The 26,500-nt window shown below is 36.3% G+C and overlaps 1 protein-coding gene across 12 annotated transcripts in view; it reads right to left on the reverse strand.

Moving 5' to 3' along the window:
• DPP10 (dipeptidyl peptidase like 10) overlaps window positions 1-26,500 on the reverse strand; it is a 1,275,593-nt gene that overhangs the window by 321,791 nt on the left and 927,302 nt on the right. For all 12 annotated transcript variants that reach the window (XM_027082608.1, XM_027082602.1, XM_027082610.1 and 9 more), the window contains one exon: window positions 15,702-15,796. In XM_027082608.1, coding sequence (XP_026938409.1) covers window positions 15,702-15,796 — 95 coding nt within the window. The remainder of the gene's footprint in view (window positions 1-15,701; window positions 15,797-26,500) is intronic.

A 26,500-nucleotide genomic window follows, 5' to 3' on the forward strand; every position in this document is an offset into this window, starting at 1 on the left:
ACAGAACTTTCTGCTTAACTAGGGAAAGAAAGAGGTCCTGTAAAATCACGTCAAATCCAATAGAATGACGATAAGGAACAATCAGGGGCTGCCTCCTGATCCAATGTCTTGAGCCCAAATCCCCAGCTCTAAAGTAAGAAAACAGTTCTTCTATTCTTATCTAGAAGTCACAGTTGAAAACACTTCTGGGTCTCTTCAGCTGCACTTAGGAGCTCTGTTAGACATTCACCAAAAATGTAAGGATAGATATAAAAATCATTTCCAGGGCAAATTAGTTTCAGTTGAGCTGTCATTTACTAATCTTTGCATTTTAGTGTCCCAAAGCCAAAATTTATTTCTTGCATTGTCCCTTTCTCAGAAATGTTAAGATTTCCATTTTTTTTTTTTTTTTTTTTTGCGGTACGCGGGCTTCTCACTGTTGTGGACTCTCGCGTTGCGAAGCACAGGCTCCGGACGTGCAGGCTCAGCAGCCATGGCTCACGGGCCCAGCCGCTCTGCGGCATGTGGGATCTTCCCAGACTGGGGCACAAACCTGTGTCCCCTGCATCGGCAGGCGGACTCTCAACCACTGCACCACCAGGGAAGCCCTCAATATTTTTTAATGAAATATATAGAAGGCTAAGATCAATCCTTTTTCTGCACATTTTCAAATGGGCAGATAAAGGTCAGATTAAGCCCAAGACATGAAGAATGATTTTAGTTTGCCCGCTTCTTTTTTCTTTTTTTCTTTTTTTTAGTATTAATTTTATTTCACTTTGAAAACTGAGGGAAAAATTAAGAGGTACATTTCTAACACTTTATAGGGCAGATGGTTCTTCTTATATTAAATAGGTATTTAAAGCTAAATGAGTTCATTACAGACATTTACTCACAAATCCTCCCATTGTTCCTCCTTCACTAACGCTCATTATTCATTCCTTCTTCCACCAGTTAATAATAGATACAGGTCTAATAAGACATTTGAAATACAAAAAAAACTTTCACTGGACTTTGCAGATGGTGGTGAATGAATGATTCCAGTGAGATTCAAGCTAAGTAGAAATATGTAAAGATGAAATGCTGCTGCACATGTGTCTCACTTGCAAAGTCCCAATTATAAAAGGTTATGCAAAGGAATTCATAGAAAAAAATGAACCAATTGTCAAGGCACATATGACAAGATAATGCTCAATCTCATTCATAATTAAATAACTGCAAATCAATATAACAATTAAGTACTATTTTTTCATCACCCAAATTGATACTAGTTAATATGTTGGCAATATTAGTGATGGCCAGAGTAGGTTAACAGGCAATATCATATACTATTGGTGGATCTGATTAATACAATTTGATACTATTAAATTTCAAATTGACATTTCTTTTGACCCAGCAATAGTACTTCTATGAATTTAGCCTACAAATATATTTCAAAAATGGTTGCCAAGTGTATTTACAGGAATATAATAGAAATGAATACATGGTGGTGCATTATGCAAGGGAATTCTATGTACTCGTTAAATGATATTAGAGAAAAACAAAAGCATTCATACAAAAAGACCTTCAGGCTATATTATTAAGTAGATGAAAAGGGGAGACCATCCATGCTGTTGAAATTAAATACCCACACACACATGAGTGCATATATTTTGAAATATATTGTTTATGTACAGATGTAAGAAGACCCACAGACATATTTCTGGAGTCATTTTTGGTGAGCAGAAATATGTACATGGCTACCCTCAAAAAGGAGTACTGAGTGATATGGAGGAAAACTTTTATTTTTATTATATATACATGTATATCAGACTGTGCAGAAGAACTTCCTATGGTAATGGAAAGGCTTTGTATGAACATCATCTGGTGTGGCAGCCACTGGTTACACTTGGATATTGAATGTTTAAAATGTGGCTGCTGTCACTAAAAGATGGAGTTTTTAATTTTACATGATTTTAATTAATTTAAAAATAAATTTATATAGCCATATGTGGCTAGTGACTGTCATATCAGATAGGTCAATATACTATATATATTTTTTCCAACCATGTTTTCACTATATTGTTCTTAAACATGTCAATGAGGGAGATTAAGAATAATATTTCTATTTGTAATTATACTATAATTTATAAAATCTCAAATGTTAATATTTAAGGGACATATAAAAATTATGGGACATAACAAATGATAAGAAAGAAGAAAGCCACAGAATTGTAAAAATAGTATTAAACTGAAGGAGAGATTATAAACATAAATGCTTTGCTCCAAATAAAGGGAACTTACAATGTGAATTTGTTTGTTTGTTTGTTTTACTTAATATGTAAGTGTATACAAAGTATAAAGATGTAAGATTATCTCTATGAAATGAATCTTTAATTACTATTTCTTTTATAAAGAATAGAATGTGTAGATGGAACATATCTCAACATAAAAAGGCTATTTAAGAAAAACCCACAGCCAACATCATACTTAACAGTGAAAAGCTGAAAGCTCTTCATCTGAAATCAGGAACAAGACAAGGATGCCCACACTCACCATTTATATTTAACATAGTATTGAAATTCCTAGCCATAGCAATCAGACAAGAAAAAGCAATAAAAGGCATCCAATCTGGAAAGGAAGGAATAAAACTCACTATTTGCAAATGACATGAGTCTATATATAGAAAACCCTAAAGTATCCACCAAAAAAGTTTAGCGCTAATAAATGAATTCAGTAAGGTTTCAGGATATAAGAATAATATACAGAAATCTGTTGCTTTTCTATACATTACTTATGAACTATCAGAGAGAGAAAGCAAGAAGACAATCCCATTTAAAATCACATCAAAATGAATATAATACCTAGGAATAAACTTAGCCAAGGAGGTGAAAGACCTATACTGTGAAAACAATAAAACATTGATGAAGAAAACTGAAGCTGATACAAAGAAATGGAAAGATATCCAATGTTTGTGGATCAGAAGAATTAATAGCATTAAAATTCCCATATTATCCAAGGCAATCTACAGATTTAATGGAATCCCTATCAGAATACCCATGACATTTTTCACAGAACGAAACATATAATTGCAAAATTTATATGGAACCACAAAAGACAACAAATTGCCAAAGCAAACTTAATAAAAAAAGAACAAAGCCGGAGGAATCAGGTGCCCTGATTTCAGACTACACTACAAAGCTACAGTAATCAAAATAACACGGTACTGGCACAAAAGCAGACACACACATCCATGGAACATAATACAGGGCCCAGAAATAAACCCACGCACTTATGGTCAATTAATATACAACAAAGGAGCTAAGAATATGCAATGGAGAACAAACAGTCTCTTCAATAAGTGGTGCTGGGAAAACTGAACAGTTACATGTGAAAGAATGAAATTAGAACATTTCCTCACACCATATACAAAAATAAACTCAAAATGGATTAAAGACCTAAATGTAAGACCTAAAACTTCCTAGAAGACAACATAGGCAGAACACTCTTTGATAGAAATTGTAGCAATATTTTTTGGGGATCTGTCTCCTCAGACAAAAGAAACAAAAGGGACCTAATTAAACTTAAAAGCTTTTGCTCAGCAAATGAAACCACTGACAAAATGAAAAGGCAACCTACTGAATGGGAGAAAATATTTGCAAATTATATGACTAATAAGGGGTTAATATCCAAAATATATTTACTGTATATTTGCCTTTACCAATGAGTTTTTTCCTTTCATAATATTCACGTCTCTGGTTGTGATCTTTTCTTTTTCACTTAGAGTAGTCTCATTAACACCTCTTGTAAAGCTGGTTTGGTGGTGCTGAACTCTTAACTTTTGCTTGTCTGTAAAACTTTTGATCTCTCCTTCAAATCCAAGTAAAAGTGTTGCTGGGTAGTTTCCTTGGTTTTAGGTTTTTCACTTTCATTACTTTAAATATACTGTGCCACCCTTCTGTCTTGAAGAGTTTCTGCTGAAAAGTTAGCTAATAGTCTAATGGGAGTTGCCTGGTAGGTAACTCGCTCTTTTCCCTTGCTGCTTTTAATATTCCTCCCTTTATTTTTAACTTCTGCCATTTTAATTTCAATGTGCCTTGGTGTGGTTCTCTTTGGGTTGATCCTGTTTGAGACTCTCTGTGCTTCCTGGACCTGAGTGTCTGCTTCCCTTCCCAGGTTAGGGAAGTTTTAAGCTATTATGTCCTCAAATACGTTCTTTGCCCCTTTCTCTATCTCTTCTCCTTCTAGAACCCCTATAATATCAATATTACTATGCTTGATATTGTCTCAGAGGCCTCTTAAGCTGTCCTTATTTCTTTTTATTCGTTTTTTCTTTTTTCTGTTCATCATTCGTGATTTCCACTACTCTGTCTTCCAACTCGCTGATCCATTCCTCTGCATCATTTAAGATACTGTTTATTCCTTCTAGTGTTTTTGTTTGTTTGTTTCTTTTGTTTTGTTTCAGTACTGCATTCTTCATCTCTATTTGGTTCTTCTTTATATTTTCTAACTCTTTGTTAAAAACTTATAACTTCTCTCTCTGCTCATCAATTCTCTCAAGTTCATTGATTATCTTTATTGTTATTACCTTGAACTCATTCTGTTAGATCACCTATCTCTATCCATTTCATTTAGTTCTTATGGGGTTTTATCTTGTTCCTTTGTTTGGAACATGTTCCTCTGTTACCTTACTTTGCTTAATTTGCTGTTCCTATTTCTTGTATGTTGGTTAGGTTTCTCCACCTTGGAGAAGTGGTCTTTTGTAGGAGACATCCTGTGCATCTCAGCACCACATACCCCTCTGGTCACCAGAGTTATATGCTCTAGGGATGCCCCTATGTGGGCTGTGTGGGCTCTTCTGCTGTGGTGGGCTAACTACTGTGGACAGTCTGGTAAGTGCGGCGCTGGCTCCTGGTTTGGTTGGTTGTCAGGCCCTGCCTTGTGTGGAGATTGCCAGCCACTGGTTGGTGGGGTCAGGTCACAAGGCAGCTGGCTGTGGAACCCTTGGGGGGCCCAGCCCTAGTGCTGGTGCACTCTGGGGCAGAACTAGGTTCTGGGGTGGATGGTTTTGGGGCTACGTTCTTGGATTTAGTGTTGGCCTGCTGGTGGGTTAGGCCGGTTCCTTACATGACTGGCTGCAGGTTCTATGGTATAACAAAGTTGGTGCTGGCTCACTGCAGAGTGGGGATATATAACGAGGCAGAGGAGTACAAGGTGCTCACCCACCAGTGGGTAAAGTTAGGTCCTGGGGCTAGTGCCATCCTGCTGGCAGGCAGAGCTGGGTCCTAGGTCCAGGAGTCACAGAGTTGGTGTTGGACTGTTGGTGGATGAGGCTGGTCCCAAGTCTAGGGCTGGCTGGCTGGTGGGTGTGGCCAGGACCCAGGGGGTTCTGGGGATCATTCCTGCCCACTGGTGGGCAGAGGTGGTTCCCAGGGTCTCTGGCTGCAGGGCCCTGGAGGTCCTGGGTCTAGTGCCTGTGTACTGGTGTGTGGGTCTCGGTCCTGGACCCTCTGGTGGACACGGCCATGTCCAGGGGAAGGTATGGGCTCAGGGAGTCTTAAGGCAGCCTGTCTGCTGGTATGTGGGGCTGTGTCCCTACCCAGCTGGTTGCTTGGCCTGAGGGATTCCAGTACTGGCATCTACAGGCTGGAAGGTGGGGGTGGCAGGGCTGGGTCCTGACTTTAATAAGCAGGAGGGAGGATTCCAAAATATTCCTTGACAGCATCAGTTTCCACATGAGAGAAGGAGGTCCCCAAAATGGCTGCTGCCAGTATTTATATCCTCAGGGTGAGCTCCAGTTACCTCCTGCCTCTCCAGGAGCTTCTCCAAGATCAGCAGGTAGGTCTGACCCACAGTTCTTTCAAACTACTGTTTCTTCCCTGGGTCCCACAGTGTGTGAGATTGTGTGTGCACTCTTTAAGAGTGGAGTCTCTATTTCCCACAGTCCTCTGGATCACCTGAAAGTAAGCCCCTCTGTCCTTCAAAGCCATACATTTTTGGGGCTCCAATTCTTGCTCTGGTGCCCCTGGCTGGGGAGCCCAATACGGGACTCAGATCCCTTGCTCCTTGGGGAGAACCTCTGCAGTTGTAACTATTTTCCCATTTGTGGATCACTCTCCCAGAGGTATGGGTCTTGAATATACCATAACTCTTCCCACACCCCCAGGTGTCTTGTGATTCGTTCTTTATATCTTTAGTTGTGGAAGATCTTTTCTGGTAGATTCCGATCTTTCTTATCAATAGTTGTTCTGTAAATAGTTGTAATTTTGGTATGCCCGTGAGAGGAGATGAGTTCAGGGTCTTCCTACTCTGCCATCATTGTATGCCTTGTCTGAGGCCAGATTTTTAACATATAAAGCCTCCATGATTATAGCCAGCATGTGAAACACCTGGGTGGTCAGAAAACCCTGATAACCTTTCTTTATTTCAAATTTTAAGAGGTGAAATTTTGGTTGTCTTTATCCAACAAATGATTGCTTGTGCCATTCTATTTTTTTTTCCAACACGTAGCTCTTTCCTCAAACATAAATGAGAAAATAAGCTCCTTGATATTTTGGTGGTAAAAAGATTTTTATCGATCCCCCACCCCAAATATTCAGTGGCAGAATAAGTGAAATTTAAACAAATAAAAATACTGCAATGGCAGCCCACCAGGACTGGCCCCAAGTTTTCTACCTATCTGTGCATTCTTCCTAAAAAAGACAGTAAAACCCACAACACACCCAAGGATCTTAACACCCCAAGCAGAGATTGAACCCGTGCCCCCTGCAGTTGAAGCATGGAGTTTTAACCACTGGACCACCAGGGAAGTCCCTAACTATCAGCTCTATTGAGCCATGTGGCTGACAGGGTCTTGGCCAGGAGTCAGGGCTGAGACTCTGAGGTGGGAGAGCCAAGTTCTGGACATTGGACCACCACAGAACTCCTGGCCCTACGTAATATCAATCAGCGAGAGCCCTCCCAGAGATCTCCTACTCAACGCTAAGACCCAGCTCCACTCAACGACCAGCAAGCTCCAGTGCTGGACACCCCATGCCAAACAACTAGCAAGACTGGAACACAACCCCACCCATTAGCAGGCAGGCTGCCTAAAATCATAATAAGTTCACAGACACCCCAAAACACAACACCAGACGTGGACCTGCCCACCAGAAAGACAAGATCCAGCCTCATTCACCAGAACACAGGCACCACTCCCCTCTATCAGGAAGCCTACACAACCCTCTGAGCCAACCTTACCCACTGGGGGCAGACACCAAAAACAACAGGAACTACGAACCTGCAGCCTGCAAAAAGGAGACCACAAAAACAGTAAGTTCAGCAAAATGAGAAGACAGAGAAATACACAGCAAATGAAGGAGCAAAGTAAAAACACACCAGACCAAATAAATGAAGAGGAACTAGGCAGTCTACCTGAAAAAGAATTCAGAGTAATGATGGTAAAGATGATCCAAAATCTTGGAAATGGAATGGAGAAAGTACAAGAAATGTTTAACAAGGACCTAGAAGAACTAGAGCAAACAAATAATGATGAACAACAAAATAAATGAAATTTAAAATTCTCTAAAGGGGATCAATAGCAGAATAACTGAGGCAGAAGAACAAATAAGTGACCTAGAAGATAAAACAGTGGAAATAATTACCACAGATCACAATAAAGAAAAAAGAATGAAAAGAATTGAGGACAGTCTCAGAGACCTCTGGAACAATATTAAACGCACCAACATTCGAAATATAGGGGTCCCAGAAGAAGAAGAGAAAAAGAAAGAGACTGAGAATATATCTGAAGAGATTATAGTTGAAAACTTCCCTCATATGGGAAAGGATAGGTCAATCAATTCCAGGAAGCACAGAGAGTCCCATACAGGATAAAACCAAGGAAAAACACACCAAGACACATATTAATCAAACTATCAAAAATTAAATACTAAAAAAACATATTAAAAGCAGCAAGGGAAAAGCAACAAATAACATACAGGGGAATCCCCATAAGGTTAACAGCTGATCTTTCAGCAGAAACCCTGCAAGCCAGAGGGAGTGGCAGGACATGTTTAAAGTGATGAAAGGGAAAAACCTACAACGAAGATTACTCTACCCAGCAAGGATTTTATTCAGATTTGACAGAGAAATTAAAACCTTTACAGATAACCAAAAGCTAAGAGAATTCAGCACCACAAATTTACAACAAACGCTAAAGGAACTTCTCTAGGCAGGAAACACAAGAGAAGGAAAAGACCTACAATAACAAACCCAAAACAATTTTAAAAATGGTAATAGGGACATACATAAAGATAATTACCTTAAATGTAAGTGTATTAAATGCTCCAACCAAAAGACATAGACTGGTTGAATGGATAAAATAACAAAACCTATACATATGCTGTCTACAAGAGACCCACTTCAGACCTAGGAACATATACAGACTGAAAGTGAGGAGATGGAAAAAGATATTCCATGCAAATGGAAATCAAAAGAAAGCTAGAATAGCAATTCTCGTATCAGAAAAAATATATTTTAAAATAAAGGCTTACAAGAGACAAAGAAGGACACTACATAATGATCAAGGCATCAATCCAAGAAGAAGATATAACGATTGTAAATATTTATGCACCCAACATAGGAGCACCTCAATACATAAGGCAAATGCTAACAGCCATAAAAGGGGAAATTGACAGTAACACAATCATAGTAGGGGATTTTAACACTCCACTTTCACCAATGGACAGATCATCCAAAATGAAAATAAATAAGGAAATACAAGCTTTAAATAACACATTAAACAAGATGGACTCAATTGATATTTATAGTACATTCCATCCAAAAACTACAGAATACACTTTCTTCTTAAGAGCTCAAGGAACATTCTCCAGGATAGACGATATTGTGGGTCACAAATCAAGCCTTGCTAAATTTAAGAAAATTGAAATCGTATCAAGTATCTTTTCCAACCACAACACTATGAGACTAGATATTAATTACAGGAAAAATACTGTAAAAAATACAAACACATGGAGGCTAAACAATACACTACTAAATAACCAAGAGATCAATGAATAAATCAAAGAGGAAATCAAAAAATACCTAGAAAGAAATGACAATGAAAACACAACAACCCAAAACCTATGGGATGCAGTGAAAGTAGTTCTAAGAGGGAAGTTTATAGCAATACATCTTATTTCAAGAAACAAGAACAATCTCAAATAAACAACCTAACCTTACACCTAAAGCAATTAGAAAAAGAACAACAAAAAAACCCCCACAAAGTTAGCAGAAGGAAAGAAATCATAAAGATCAGATCAGAAATAAATGAAAAAGAAATGAAGGAAACGATAGTAAAGAACAATAAAACTAAAATCTGGTTCTTTGAGAAGATAAACAAAATTGATAAACCATTAGCCAGCCTCATCAACATAAAAAGGGAGAAGACTAAACTCAGCAGAATTAGAAATGAAAAAGGAGAAGTAACACCGGACACTGCAGAAATACAAAGGGATCATGAGAGATTACTACAAGCAACTATATGCCAATCAAATGGACAACCTGGAAGGAACGGACAAATTCGTAGAAGAGCACAACCTTCCCAACACTGAACAAGGAAGAAACAGAAAATAAGAAACAACCAATCACAAGCACTGAAATTGAAAGTGTGATTAAAAATCTTCCAAGAAACAAAAGCCCAGGTCCAGATGGCTTCACAGGTCAATTGTATCAAACATTTAGAGAAGAGCTAATGCCTATCCTTCTCAAACTCTTCCAAAATAAAGCAGAGGGAGGAACACGCCCAAACTCATTCTATGAGGCCACCATCACCCTGGTACCAAAACCAGACAAAGATGTCACAAAGAAAGAAAACTACAGGCCAATATCACTGATGAACATAGATGCAAAAATCCTCAACAAAATACCTGCAAACAGAATCCAACAGCACATTAAAAGGATCATACACCATGATCAAGTGGGGTTTATCCCAGGAATGCAAGGATTCTTCAATATATGCAAATCAATCAATGTGATAAACCATATTAACAAACTGAAGGAGAAAAACCATATGATAACCTCAATAGATGCAGAAAAAGCTTTTGACAATATTCAACACCCATTTAAGAAAAAACCTTCCAGAAAGTAAGCATAGAGGGAACTTACCTCAACATAATAAAGGCCATATATGACAAACCCACAGACAACATTGTTCTCAGTGGTGGAAAAACTGAAACCATTTCCACTAACATCAGGAAAAAGACAAGGCTGCCTGGTCTTACTGCTATTATTCAACAAAGTTTTGGAAGTTTTAGCCACAGCAATCAGAGAAGAAAAAGAAATAAATGGAATCCAAATCGGAGAAGAAGTAAAACGGTCAGTTTGCATATGACATGATACTATACATGGAGAACCCTAAAGATGCTACCAGGAAACTACTACAGCTAATCAATTAATTTGGGAAAGTGGCAGGATACAAAATTAATGCACAGAAATCTCTGGCATTCCTGTACACTAATGATGAAAACTGAAAGAGAAATTAAGGAAACACTCCCATATAACATTGCAACAAAAAGAATAAAATACCTAGGAATAAACCTACCTAAGGAGACAAAAGACCTGTATGCAGAAAACTATAAGACACTGATGGAAGAAATTAAAGATGATACAAACAGATGGAGAAATATACCATGTTCTTAGATTGGAAGAAACATTGTTGTGAAAATGACCATACTACCCAAAGCAATCTAAAGACTCATTGCAATGCCTATCAACTACCAATGGCATTTTTCACAGAATTAGAAAAAAAAAATTCACAATTTGTATGGAAACACAAAGGACCCCAAATAGCCAAGGCAATCTTGAGAAAGAAAAACGGAGCTGGAGGAATCAGGCTCCTGGACTTCAGACTATACTACAAAGCTACAGAAATCAATACAGTAAGGTACTGGCACAAAAACAGAAACATAGACAAATGGAACAGGATAGAAAGCCTAGAGATAAACCCACGCACATATGGTCACCTTATCTTTGATAATGGAGATCAGAATATACAATGGAGAAAAGACAGTCTCTTCAATAAGTGGTGCTGGGAAAACTGGACAGCTACATGTAAAAGAATGAAATTAGAACAGTCCCTAAAACCATACACAAAAATAAACTCCAAATGGATTAAAGACCTAAATGTAAGGCCAGAGACTATAAAACTCTTAGAGGAAAACATAGGCAGAACACTCTATGACATAAATCACAGCAAGATCCTTTTTGACCCTCCTCCTAGAGAAATGGAAATATAAACAAATTGGACCTAATGAGACATTAAAGTTTTGCAAAGCAAAAGAAACCATAAACAAGATGAAAAGACAACCCTCAAAATGGGAGAAAATATTTGCAAAAAATGTAACTGACAAAGGATTAATCTCCAAAATATTAAAGCAGCTCATGAGCTCAATATAAAAATAACAAACAACCTAATCCAAAAATGGGCAGAAGACCTAAATAGTCATTTCTCCAATGAAGATTGCCAACAAACACATGAAAGGATGCTCAAAATCACTAATCATTACAGGAATGCAAATAAAAATTACAATTAGGTATTACCTGACACCAGTCAGAATGGCCATCATCAAAAATTCTACAAACAATAAATGCGGGAGAGGGTGTGGAGAAAAGGGAACCCTCTTGCACTGTTGGTGGGAATGTAAATTGATACAGCCACAATGGAGAACAGTATGGAGGTTCCTTTAAAAACTAAAAATAGAACTACCATATGACCCAGCAATCCTACTAGTGGGTATATACCCTGAGAAAACCATAATTCATAAGGATTAATGGAGCACAATGTTCATTGCAGCACTGTTTACAATAGCCAGGCCACGGAAGCAACCTAAGTGTGCATCGACAGATGAATGGATAAAGATGATGTGGTCCATATATACAATGGAATATTACTCAGCCATAAAACGAAATTGAGTTATTTGTAGTGAGGTGGATGGACCTAGAGTCTGTCATACAGAGTGAAATAAGTCAGAAAAAGAAAAACAAATACCATATGGTAACATATATATATATATGGAATGTAAAAAAAAAAAAGGTTCTGAAGAACCTAGGGGCAAGACAGGAATAAAGATGCAAATGTAGAGAATGGACTTGAGGACACGTGGAGGGGGAAGGGTAAGCTGGGACGAAGCTAGAGAGTGGCATTGACATATATATACTCCCAAATGTAAAACAGATAGCTAGTGGGAAGCAGCCGCATAGCACAGGGAGATCAGCTTCGTTGTTTGTGACCACCTAGAGGGGTGGGATAGGGAGGGTGGGAGGGAGATGCAAGAGGGAGGGGATATGGGGATATATGTATGCGTATAGCTGATTCACTTTGTTATACAGCAGAAACTAACACAACATTGTTAAGCAACTATACTCCAATAAAGATGCTAAAAAAAGAAATACTGCAGTGGTATGCAAATCAACTGATGCTATCTCTATCCATGATAAGTCCATAAATATTCCTTGGTTCTAGTCAAACCTACTATTTTGTAATGACCTATAAATAAATAGTTGGACCAAAACATGTATAGGTAACATTTCCCTTGAATGTTACCGTGAATTTCCTTTCTATGCTTTAGGCTATTTTTATAGCATAGTTTTAAAAGCTTACAGATATTTAGTTTCCCTTTCCATATTAGTACACAAGCTTTTTTTTTTTTTTTAATATTAGTAATGTTTAAGCATGTAGCTCAGAATCATGTTTCCAATTCCTTTCTAATCTCAGAAATTTGATAGAACTATTTATGAATGCTGGTGTTTTTTGCCAAGACCACTGGAGATATTCAAATTATTTCCAGTAGACAGAATACAGCTAATACTTATGAAACATTTTCCTCATTATGACACTGTGAATGAGCTTTTGTTTGAAATAGTTGTGGCTTTATGAGATAACTTTTCAAACACTTAAAAATGATTAAGAGCACTTTTGGGGCTAAATCACTCCTTTCATGTAACTCCTCTTCAAAAAGTTATATACACTTTAATTTTCTCCTTCATTAGAAGTCCACCTATCTTCACTCTAAAAGAATGCCTTAAGACGTAAGCCAATTATTTCAGGAAAATTATTTACTTTTGTTTTATTTTTGACTGTCACAGCCAATATTATCATTACTCATAGTGTCTGCTAACCATGATTACATAGCTAAAAGGGCCCACCATTCATATTTAAAATGTATGTATGCAGAGAAATAACAATGTGATGTTATATTAAGTTTTAAAATAAACTGGCAGTCACATTTTTTTGCAAAATATGTCTTATTATACAATAGGCTATTCTGTTTTCACATTTTAAGTAATAATTTTTTTTCTCAATTGCCTTGGTACACTTTACTACAAAGCTTCTTATAGTGATCTAATCCAATTAATTATAATTGTCATTAAAGTATTGCTAATTGCTCAATGAAAAAAAACTGCGCGATAAATAAAAATTTTATGCTCTGATAAGGGATTTTTTTCCCAAGAGTATGGCCTGAGAGAGAAAGCGTATGCAGACTTTAGCTTAGCATGCTCTTTAAAACACAAGTGTGTTTAATAATGCTATCTTGGAGTTAGAAGGAGAAAATGATTAAATAAGTTCCTTTGAATTCATCTGGATTCGTGTTAATTTGTATTTTTTGTTTGCGGTTCTGAGTTAACTAGTTGGAAACATAAGGCGCATTCCAATCTTTATCCTCAGCCTCCTCCACTGAATTCTGATGCCTCTAGGACTTATAAACTGCTTCATTATCTGTGTCGTGAGATGAATGTCTTCAGGGAGCCTATGAATCTTAAAAGATCAGTAAATTAGAATATTTGTTAAATATGACTCGGTGGTAATTAAGAGTCATGGCCAACATAGAAAAGAGCAGAAATAGACCTCAGAAGGATTTTTAGAAGATTAAACATACAAGCATAAAGATAAAATGGCATTAATTAACACATGGAGAAAACTACAATGAGGTGGGGTTGGTGTAAAGTACGAAGTACCAACGACAGAATGAAATAATAACCGACAAGGTTTGTTCTGTTCCTTTTCTGATGTACCAAAGAGACTAAGAAAGCAAGGAATAAATGCTGAAAAAAAAAAAAGATAATTAGTGACCAATAGAAGACCTCATTAACCTGTGTAAGGGGATGATCAGTGTGGAACAGTCACATAACCAGATATTCACGTACTACGTGGTTATTCTTAACTTAAATACTTGACCACTAAAGGTCTATAACCCCCATCAAAAATGTTACTTTATAATAAAGGAAACAAATACAAAAATTCATTTAATTTTGCTCTCCAAACTAGTTTTATTGAAATTAATTTGCATTGACTTTAATCAGCCAACCATTAGCTGTCATAATTACTGATTCCTGCTTTCTACCTCCTGTCCTATCTCATATGGAGGCTTCTTTCCCATTGATTTCAGCATCTCTCGATGATTCCTTAGCCTCTTCTCTAGTATCCCCGAGGACCAACCAGTTAAGAAATAATAGATACTGCTCTATGCTGTTTGTTAAACTTTTTCAGGAAGGTAAGCATTACCTACCCCAAGGAAATCAATATTCTAAGAAAGTGAGCAATATGGCTTATATTCCACAAGTACTATAAATCATTGCATTCAGAGTATCTGCTCTTCTAATATCTGTGAATTAACTGATTCATTTAAAAATAGAAATGCCATTATTAGTTAGTTAATAACGTAATTGCTAAAGTACCTCAGCTGGTTGGTTTAATTTAGTCTAACAAATATATACATATATAATCACTGCATGATTTCAACAACCACTTTTCTCTTAAAAAATAAAAACACTAACAACAGAAGTTTTCACTTCATCTCTTCCACCTGGCCACCCTATGACAAACATGAAGTCCAAATGTTTATTCCAGATGTACAAGTAGCAATAAGTACAAAAAGTGTCTGATGGTTTGCTTCTTCCTTTAATTTGTATAGGAGGTCTTCTGAGGCCTTAGTTCATGTGTTATAACATAGGAACTCATCTAATAGGCAATACATTGAACCTTTGATTGTATAAAACAATGAGCAAATAGCTTTAAACTATTTTTCAGTGGTGTTTGATCCTAGATTTTGAACATTTGAAACAGTTGATTCATTGTCACTTACTCAATAAGTAATCATAGCTAAATCTAACCTTAAGAGGACTGAATTTACCCCAAAGTTCATATACATTTATGAGAGCAAAATAAATACATTCAGTTATTTGGATCATTGTTAGGCCAAACAGTGATTCTGGAGAAGATAAATGATACTGATAGAATGCTTAATTATAAAAGTAAAGCATATCAACTCCAACTAAAGGCCAGTTTTAGAAAGCCTGCCTTCTACTTGATTTCGAAAACCACAATTAGAAACAAGTCAGGAAGAATGAAAAGTAAAGGCGGAGAAAAAGTTATGACTTGGGTTATATTAACCTTTTTTTTTTAAATTTTGGCATTTGTATGGCTAAACTTACATAGAAAATATTGGAATAAATATTCATTCTAAAAAAATATTATTCTTAGAAACACTTATTCATTTACTAAAAAGGATAATTGGGGAGAAAACAGAGCAGATGGTCACATGGGAATTTTCTATCAATAGATCTACTGATTCTAATAATATCCCAGCCTTAACTTTTCACTTGAAAAGCTCTGTAAGTGCTGAAGCTGAAAAAAACGACCATTATGTATACCAAGAGAGCATTCTAAACAATACTGAAATGATTAAAGTAATTAATTATTCATTACTTACAAAAGTTGTGTTTTCCAATAATAATGTGGTAGTATTTGTTTCTATATTCAGTTTAATGACATGTCCATTCTCGCTTTTATACACCACATCTGTATCTGCAACAAAAAGATATTAACAATTGACAAACACATTGACTAGGTTAATATAAGTGTAGAGGAGATAATGTGCATAATAAACAGACACATTAGAACAATCACTGTTAGCCTTTAATAACCTGAGCAGATTTCTGTACTTAGCTCTCATTAATCCTCTTCAGGAAGCCCACCCAGCACATGGTCTACTGTGCAATGAAAACAGTGTTAGTGACAGGGTCACTCAGATCCTTGGTTGAACAAATGAAAAGTAATTAAAACATGGGCAACTGATGCCCATTCTAAGATGAGAAAGAAGGGACAGAGAAATGCCTCCCATTTCCGAAGCTGTTACTGATTAGTGATCTAGGTAAACTTTCAACGAGGCTGCCAGTTAAACATAACTGGACACAATTCTGAGACTATCATATGAAGCACGTTCATGCAGACTTTTTCACAAACCCAGTCCTACCACCGCTCAATTGCCACTCAACCTCTTTCTCCCTTGGGTTTGGAGCTGTGCCTCTGGTATTTTGTCTGGATTGTGTGACCACTGGTCAAAATCTCTGAGACTGTATGTGTCCATTGTATCCACTTTTTCAACTTTAAAGAGAATGATGTTTTCAGTGTAAATAATTGCATTTCGTCTGGACAGCTGTTGATTTTAAATATGTTTGAGTTAAATTCAGCCACATTTATCAGGAAATTAACTCATATTAAGAATACCATAGACTGCAAATACCAACCTGAGACAAGCTGCCAGAAAGGATATTCAGGAGTTAAGAAAAGAAAGATATCTGTATCTACATAAAAGCTATATAAATAATAGATATATTATACATACATTTATGTGATTAGATAAAAGGGAAGATACCCAAATAAAAGCAGTCTTGAGTGTTCTTTCTTTCTTTTTTTTTTTCTTGATAATGTCCTTTTCAGTTTTACCCAATTCTAAACTTCTCCATGGTATTGCACCCCCCTACCCGCCTGCCCATTCTTGGAAGAAATATTGAGAGGGGTTGGACCTACTATTCACAGTAAATGAAGTTATATAATTTACAATTCTCAGAACCTGGCTTCATCTGCATAATGGTGGTAAACAAATACTGCATGGTGGGTTGTGAAAACTATGTGGAAATGTCTGACAGATTTGGCAGAGCAAGGTTTTCTGACTCGTTCTCTAGTTATTTCAATATTGTAAATAGTGACACCCAGAAGTTATGATGAGAAGCAATGAATACTAGCAAAAATGAAGTTTGTCTTTCTTCCGTGTTCCATTCAGAAGACTGAGAGTCCAATATGACTCTCCTACTAGAGTCAGGGATGGTACAGAAGGCCAAAGGCTCTTCTTGACCTTAGTCACATGGAGAGAGTGACATGTTGGAAAGACATGGGCCACAGGGAAAGACAAATAGTGTTTTAAGAAAGGAGAAAAAGAGACAAAGATTTCAAGTTACTATCTGAGTTGTATTTAAGTGTACTGAAAGATGGTCCTATGTGAACTTAAAAATAAGGCCTTGTATCACCTACTGAATTTCTTTCATCACCTATAGATAAATTGGGTTCTTTTTATCATTAACTTTACCTGCTGACCTTTTTAGTGATGTAAGACAAGTAACAGGGTTACGCACATAATAAATATTTATTTTGCTTTCTATTCTTTACCTCTCTTCCCTTTCCTTTCTATCCCAAATATATGATCACAGGCTCAAGAGCAATACTGGTCACCTGTGTTACTCAATTCAGCCTTGCCAGCTGACTCTGGTCTCCTGTCTTCCCGCTCAAAATCAACGCTTGCTTTACTCTATAGTCCAACCTCAACTGACGCCTCTGTTATGTTCCTTCATTTTCTCAGTTCTGGACCACCTCTTGGTATGGATAGACACTGCCATCACAGATTAGCATAAATAACGTGTCTTAACAAACATCCTTAAAATATTTTTACAATAAATTAAGAGAAAGAGGGTTTTTCCCCTTCTACTGTACCATGGTAATAAATAGAGCAAAAAGCCAATCAGTGACTGGTTCTTTTCCCAGGGGACCAGCACACTGCAGAATTCTAAATAGGGATGAGAATCTAAGGGCTTAGGGAGAAACAGGAGCCCAGAGAGCATGAATAGTGATTCTTCTTCAACAGAAGAGATAAAGTAACATATGGCCTTACTGTCTCTCATAGTAAGGAAACCCGCAGCTGATGATGGATTATATTGGGATAGATGAAGGAAAATTAATTTTTATTTCCCTTAGAGTCAAAATAGAAGGAAGTGGAGTTTGTTTGAGAAGATAAAGACTACATTTAATTTTTTTAACATCTTTATTGGAGTATAATTGCTTTATAATTGTGTTAGTTTCTGCTTTATAGCAACGTGAATCAGTTATACATATGTCCCCATATCTCCTCCCTCTTCCATCTCCTGCCCCCCCTCCCTATCCCACCCCTGTAGGTGGTCACAAAGAACCAAGCTGATCTCCCTGTGTTATGCAGCTGCTTCCCACTAGCTATCTATTTTACATTTGGTAGTGTATATATGTCCATGCCACTCTCTCACTTCATCCCAGCTTACCCTTCCCCCTCCCTGTGTCCTCAAGTCCATTCTCTATGTCTGTACCTTTATTCCTGTCCTGCCCCTAGGTTCTTCAGAATCTTTTTTCTTTTTTTTTAGATTCCATATATATGTGTTAGCATACAGTATTTGTTTTTCTCTTTCTGACTTACTTCACTCTGTATGACAGACTCTAGGTCCATCTATCTCAATACAAAAAACGCAATTTCACTGCTTTTTATGGCTGAGTACTATTCCATTGTATATGTGTGCCACATCATTTTTTTTATGATGCACTTTTTTAATGTTTTTTTAAAATTGAGGTATAGATAGTTTACAATATTATATAAGCTTCAGGTATACAACATAGTGATCACAATTTTAAAGGTTATATTCCCTTCATAATTACTATAAAATATTGGCTATATTCCCTGTATTGTACAATATATTCTTGTAGCTTATTTTATAGATAGTAGTTTGCACCTCTTAATCCCCTACCCTTATCTTGCCCCTCCTTCCTTCCCTCTCCTCACCGGTAACCCCTGGTTTGTACTCTATATTTGTGAGTCTGTTTCTTTTTTGTTGTATTCACTAGTTTGTTGTATTTTTTAGATTCCACATATAAGTGGTATCATACAGTATTTTTCTTTCTCTGTCTGACTTATTTCACTTAGCATAATGCTCTCCATGTCCATCCACGTTGCTGCAAATGGCAAAATTTCATTCTTTTTTCATGGCTAAGTAGTATTCCTTTGTATATCCACATACTGTATATCCATGTATATACCACATCTTCTTTATCGCTTCATCTGTTGATGGACACTTAGGTTGCTTCCATATCTTGACAATTGTAAATAATGTTCCTATGAACATTGGGGTACATGTATCTTTTCAAATTGGTGTTTTTGGTTTATTCAGGTATATACTGAGGAGTGGAATTGCTGAATCATATGGCAACTTTATTTTCAGTTTTTTTGAGAAACTTCCATACTGTTTTCCACAGTGGCCGCACCAATTTACATTCCCACTAAGAGTGGACAAGTGTTCCCTTTTCTCCACATCCTCTCCAGTATTTATTATTTGTTGACTTTTTGATGATAGCCATTCTCACAGGTGTGAGGTGATATATCACTTTGGTTTTAATTTGCATTTCTCTGATGATTAATGATGTTGAGCATCTTTTCATGTGCCCGTTGGCCATCTGTATGTCTTCTTTGGAAAAATGTCTATTCAGGTCTTCTGCCTATTTTTTAATTGGGTTGTTTGTTTTTTTTTAATATTGAGTTGTATGAGTTCTTTAACCCCTTATCAGTCACATCATTCACAAAAGCTTTCTCCCATTCAGTAGGTTCGCATTTTGTTTTGTCGATGATTTCCTGTGCTGTGCTAAAGCTTCTAGGTTTAATTAGCTCCCATTTGTTTATTTTTGCTTTTGTTTTCTTTGCTTTAGGAGACAGATCCAAAAAATATTGCTGTGATTTATGTCGAAGAGTGTTCTGCCTATGTACTTTCCTAGGAGTTTTGTGGTGTCATGTTTTATGTTTAGGTCTTTAATCCACTTTGAGTTTATATTTGTATATAATTTTGTATATAGTGTGGGAAAATGTTCTAAATTCACTATTTTACATATAGCTGGCCGGTTTTCCCAGCACCACTTATTGAAGACACTGTCTTTTCTCCATTGTATATTCTTGCCTCCTTTGTCATAGATTAATTGACCATAAATATGTGGATTTATTTCTGGGCTCTCTATTCTGTTCCACTGATGTCTGCTTTTTGATGATGCACTTCTTTTTAAATTTAATAATCTTAAAGAATGTTTCATGTCAGTACACATGTGTCTACCTCATTCTTTTAACAGTTGCACAGCGTTCTATTCATGAATATGACATCATTCCTTTATCACTCACCTGTTGTTGAATATTTTTCAACATAGAAAATAGTTCCAGTAAAATACTTTTTTTTTTTTTAACATCTTTACTGGAGTATAATTGCTTTACAATGGTGTGTTAGTTTCTACTTTATAACAAAGTGAATCAGCTATACATATACATATATCCCCATAGCTCTTCCTCTTGTGTCTCCCTCCCTCCCACCCTCCCTATCCTACCTCTCTAGGTGGTCACAAAGCACCAAGCTGATCTCCCTGTGCTATGCGGCTGCTTCCCACTAGCTACAGGTTTTACATTTGATAGTGTATATATGTACATGTCACTGTCTCACTTTGTCCCAACTTACCCATCCCCCTCCCCGTGTCCTCAAGTTCCTTCTCTAGTAGGTCAGCATCTTTATTCCCGTCCTGGCCCTAGGTTCTTCATGAACATTTTTTTTTATTCCATATATATGTGTTAGCATATGGTATTTGTTTTTCTCTTTCTGACTTACTTCACTCTGTATGACAGACTCTAGGTCCATCCACCTCACTGCAAATAACTCAGTTTCGTTTCTTTTTATGGCTGAGCAATATTCCATTGTATATATGTACCACATCTTCTTTATCCATTCATCTGTCGATGGACACTTAGGCTGCTTCCATGGCCTGGCTCTTGTAAATAGAGCTGCAATGAACATTGTGCTACATGACTCTTTTTGAATTATGGTTTTCTCAGGGTATATGCCCAGTAGTGGGATTGCTGGGTCATATGGTAGTTCTATTTTTAGTTTTTTAAGGAATCTCCATATTGTTCTCCATAGTGGCTGTATCAGTTTACATTCCCACCAACAGTGCAAGAGGGTTCCCTTTTCTCCACACCCTCTCCAGCATTTATTGTTTGTAGATTTTTTTTGATGATGGCCATTCTGACTGGTGTGAGGGGATACCTCATTGCAGTTTTAATTTGCATTTCTCTAACGATTAGTGATGTTGAGCATCCTATCATGGGTTTGTTGGCAATCTGTATATCTTCTTTGGAGAAATGTCAATTTAGGCCTCCTGTCCATTTTTGGATGGGGTTGTTTGTTTTTTTTTATATTGAGCTGCATGGGCTGCTGGTAAATTTTGGAGATTAATCCATTGTCAGTTGCTTCATTTGCAAATATTTTTTCCCATGTTGAGGGTTGTCTTTTGCTCTTGTTTATGGTTTCCTTTGCTGTGCAAAAGGTTTTCTATTTCATTAGGTCCCATTTATTTATTTTTGTTTTTATTTCCATTTCTCTAGGATGTGGGACAAAAAGGATCTTGCTGTGATATTTGTTACAGAGTGTTCTGCCTATGTTTTCCTCTAAGAGTTTGACAGTGTCTGGCCTTACATTTAGGTCTTTAATCCATTTTGAGTTTATTTTTGTGTATGGTTTTAGGGAGTGTTCTAATTTCATTCTTTTATAGGTAGCTGTCCAGTTTTCCCAGCACCACTTATTGAAGAGGTTGTCCTTTCTCCATTGTATATTCTTGCCTCCTTTATCAAAAATAAGGTGACCATATGTGTGTGGGTTTATCTCTGGGCTTTCTATCCTGTTCCATTGAGCTATGTTTCTGTTTTTGTGCCAGTACCATACTGTCTTGATTACTGTTGCCTTGTAGTGTAGTCTGAAGTCCAGGAGCCTGATACCTCCAGCTCCATTTTTCTTTCCCAAGATTGCTTTGGTGCTTCAGGGTCTTTTGTGTTTCCATACAATTGTGAATTTTTTTGTTCTAGTTCTGTGAAAAATGCCAGTTGTATTTTGATAGGGATTGTACTGAATCTGTAGATTGCTTTGGGTAGTATAGTCATTTTCACAATGTTGATTCTTCCAATCCAAGAACATGGTATATCTCTCCATCTCTTTGTATCATCTTTAATTTCTTTCATCAGTGTCTTATAATTTTCTGTATACAGGTCTTTTGTCTCCTTAGGTAGGTTTATTCCTAGGTATTTTATTCTTTTTGTTGCAATGGTAAATGGGAGTGTTTCCTTAATTTCTCTTCCAGATTTTTCATCATTAATGTATAGGAATGCAAGAGATTTCTGTGCATTAATTGTGTATTCTGTTACTTTCCCAAATTCATTCATTAGCTCTAGCAGTATTCTGGTAGCATCTTTAGGATTCTCTATGTATGGTATCATGTCATCTGCAAATAATGGCAGTTTTATTTCTTCTTCTCCAATTTGGATTCCTTTTATTTTTTTTTTCTTCTGTGATTGCTGTAGCTAAAACTTCCAAAACTATGTTGAATAAAAGTGGTGAGAGTGGACAACCTTGTCTTGTTCCTGATCTTAAAGGAAATGGTTTCAGTTTTTCACCACTGAGAACAATGTTGGCTGTGGGTTTGTCATATATGGCCTTTATCATGTTAAGTTCCCTCTGTGCCTACTTTCTGGAGGGTTTTCATTATAAATGGATGTTGAATTTTGTCAAAAGCTTTTTCTGCATCTATTGAGATGATCATATGATTTTTCTCCTTCAGTTTGTTAATATGGTGTATCACATTGATTTATTTGTGTATATTGAAGAATCCTTGCATTCCTGCGATAAACCCCACTTGATCATGGTGCACGATACTATTAATGAGCTGCTGGATTCTGTTTGCATATATTTTGTTGAGTTTTTTTGCATCTATGTTCATCAGTGATATTGGTCTGTAGTTTTCTTTCTTTGTGACATCTTTGTCTGTTTTGGTATCAGGGTGATGGTGGCCTCCTAGAATGAGTTTGGGAGTGGTCCTCCCTCTGCTATATTTTGGAAGAGTTTGAGAAGGACAGGTGTTAGCTCTTCTCTAAATGTTTGATAGAATTCACCTGTGAAGCCATCTGGTCCTGGGCTTTTGTTTGTTGGAAGAGTTTTAATCACAGTCTCAATTTCAGTGCTTGTGATTTGTTGGCTCATATTTTCTATTTCTTCCTGGTTCAGTGTTGGTAGGTTGTGCTCTTCTAAGAAGTTGTCCATGTCTTCCAGGTTGTCCATTTGATTGGCACAGAGTTGTCTGTAGTAATCTCTCATAATCCCTTGTAGTTGTTACTTCTCCTTTTTCATTTCTAAATCTGTTGATTTGAGTCTTCTCACTGTTTTTCTTGATGAGTCTGTCTAATGGTTCATCAATTTTGTTTACCTTCTCAAAGAACCAGCTTTTCATTTTATTGATCTTTGCTATCGTTTCCTTCATTTCTTTTTCATTTATTTCTCATCTGATCTTTATGATTTCTTTCCTTCTGCTAACTTTGGGGTTCTTTTGTTCTTCTTTCTCTGTAAGGTTAGGTTGTTTGAGATTTTTTTTTCTTGAGGTAGGATTGTATTGCTATAAACTGCCCTCTTAGAACTGCTTTTGCTGCATCCCATAGGTTTTGAGTCATCATGTTTTCATTGTCATTTCTTTCTAGGTATTTTTTGATTTCCTCTTTGATTTCTTCAGTGATCTCTTGGTTATTTAGTAGTGTATTGTCTACCCTTCATGTGTTTGTAATTTTTACAAATTTTTGCTGTAATTGATACCTAGTCTCATAGTGTTGTAGTTTGAAAAGATACTTGAAACAATTTCAATTTTCTTAAATTTACCAAGTCTTGATTTGTGACCCAAGATATGATCTATCCTGGAGAATGTTCCATGAGCACTTGAGAAGAAAGTGTAATCTGTTGTTTTTGGATGGAATGTCCTATAAATATCAATTCAGTCCACCTTGTTTAATGTATCATTTAAAGCTTGTGTTTCCTTATTTATTTTCATGTTGGATGGTCTGTCCATTGGTGAAAGTGGGGTGTTAAAGTCCTCTACAATGATTGTGCTACTGTCAATTTCCCCTTTTATGGCTGTTAGCATTTGCCTTATGTATTGATGTGCTCCTATTTTGGGTGCATAAATATATACAATTGTTATATCTTCTTTTTGGATTGATTCCTTGATCATTTTGTAGTGTCCTTCTTTGTCTCTTATAATAGTCTTTATTTTAGAGTCTATTTTGTCTGATACGAGAATTGCTCCTCCAGTTTTCTTTTGATTTCCATTTGCATGGAATATCCTTTTCCACCCCTTCACTTTGAGTCTGTATGTGTTCCTAGGTCTGAAGTGGGTCTCTTGTCAACAGCATATATATGGGTCTTGTTTTTGTGTCCATTCAGCCAGTCTATGTCCTTTGGTTGGAGCATTTAATCCATTTACATTTAAGGTAATTATCGATATGTATGTTCCTATTACCATTTTCTTAATTGTTTTGGGTTTGTTATTGTAGGTCTTTTCCTTCTTTTGTGTTTCCTGCCTAGAGAATTTCTTTTAGTATTTGTTGTAAATTTGGTTTGCTGGTGCTGAATTCTCTTAGCTTTTGGTTGTCTGTAAAGGTTTTAATTTTTCTGTCAAATCTGAATAAGATCCTTGCTCAGTAGAGTAATCTTGGTTGTAGGTTTTTCCCTTTCATCTCTTTACATTTAATTGTCTTAAAGTAAATTTCATTGGATAATTATTTAGACTTGAAAAACATCTATAGAGAGTTGAGATTTATAAACCCCTTTGGATCTGCACTCCTGCAAATTTTACTATTAGACTTTCAATGTTGCATTAGTGGGAGAAACCTTTTTTTGTTTTAATTCAGCTGTAACTCTCCAGGTTAATATTTAATACAGATTTCTGCATGAATATCTGCCTTTATTAATTCTCTTTAATTTTTTCTGGTCTTTAAAATCTGGTCTTCTGTGTGTCATATTTATCCTACTTTACTGTTTGATTTATAATCGCTAGTGGAATCTCCCAGTTTTGAAACTCCTAATATTGTATTAATAAATTACTTTCTGGAAATATATTTCAAAACTGTCACCTCATATTTTGTTTAATATTAGGTATTGAACTATGAGTGAATAAGATCAATGAGTAAAGTGCATTAACACAGGAAGATTAAGGTAGGTGTACTTGAAACATTCTGAAAACACTGTATTATGCATGTCTATACAGTACTTTGATTAAATAATCTTTCTTCCTTTTCAGCTCATTGAACATTAAGAGTCAATTATCCTAAACACATATTCAGTCAGGTTTTTTTTTTTTTAAAAAAAGAAAAGATGTGACAAGATAGAATCACCGTCATGCCCCTCCATCCTGAGCTATAAGAATGTAATGATACTTTTAGTGTCTACCGCCCACCATCCAAACTCCTGACATTTCTTTCTAATTCCTTTTTCCATAATTTTTCTAGCAAAAGGAAAACCGGTATCATATCCTAGTTTAAGTTCTTTCCAGTAAAGGCAACGTTTTATTTTATACCTAGTCCACTCAAAGCAGGTAGTAATGGACTTCACATTCCACTTTGCTGTTGAAATTGAGAACTGAGGCCTCTGCATCCACCCCAACTGTCAGGACCTACATCCTTAAGATTTTACTTTTACTTCTTGCCCATGAAGACAAGACTGTAAATCAGTACAAAACTTAATTTTTTTTTCATAAACTTGCTGTAAAGTAATTTTTCTGAACCATAAGCTCCTAAAACTGAGCAGATTTCTAAATTATCAAACAACTGTTAACTTAAGGGTCACCTCAAGTTGCTTGCCTCTCTGTGTGCACCCCTCCTAGGCCATTACATCATGAAATGCACCCATCTTCGATCATACCCTCACACTGAAATACCTGTCTTAACAATTCACATCCAGATTTCCAGCCCTATACACAAACCCCCAACCCACCCCACCAATCTCTCCTTCTGGACCTACAAAGACTATCAAAATGTTGTTCTACCTGACTGCAATAGGTAATAAACTCAGCTTTGCATAACAGGTTATTCTGGGTGTTGACAGCTGACAAAATTCACCTCCCATGAATATCAATATAAAGTCACCTTATTTTTTAATGTTATTATTGGTAATGTAATGATGCATTAATTTAGACATTTGCTTTTAATGTTTCAAAATTAAATCTATCCCTCTATCATCTATCTGTGGAGAGAATTTTCAAAAAGTGGAAAAAATCTTGGCAAATTGGTTGTTTGAAACATTTTAATACAAATATGATTTTTGTCTGAAAAACTTATTTTTAACATATCTAAAATAAAAATTCTGTAGCATCCATTTTTTAAAATTCACACTCAAACTGAAAATATTAGAAAAAACAGTAAAACAAAATAATGAAATGATAATCACTGAAAATGTTCAAATAAATTTAGGAAGAATTTGTTAAATAACAAGTTAAGATTTAATCATTATTTAAAGATATCAGTGGTAAATCTAGACTATGAGCTAATCATAGTTGAAAAACAGCAGGCCTTTACCCATCTCTCCTAAAACACTGCTCAAA

Source organism: Aethalodelphis obliquidens, unplaced genomic scaffold, assembly GCF_003676395.1.
Source record: "Aethalodelphis obliquidens isolate GAN/ISIS:26980383/991018 unplaced genomic scaffold, ASM367639v1 scaffold47, whole genome shotgun sequence".
NCBI lineage: Eukaryota > Metazoa > Chordata > Mammalia > Artiodactyla > Delphinidae > Aethalodelphis > Aethalodelphis obliquidens.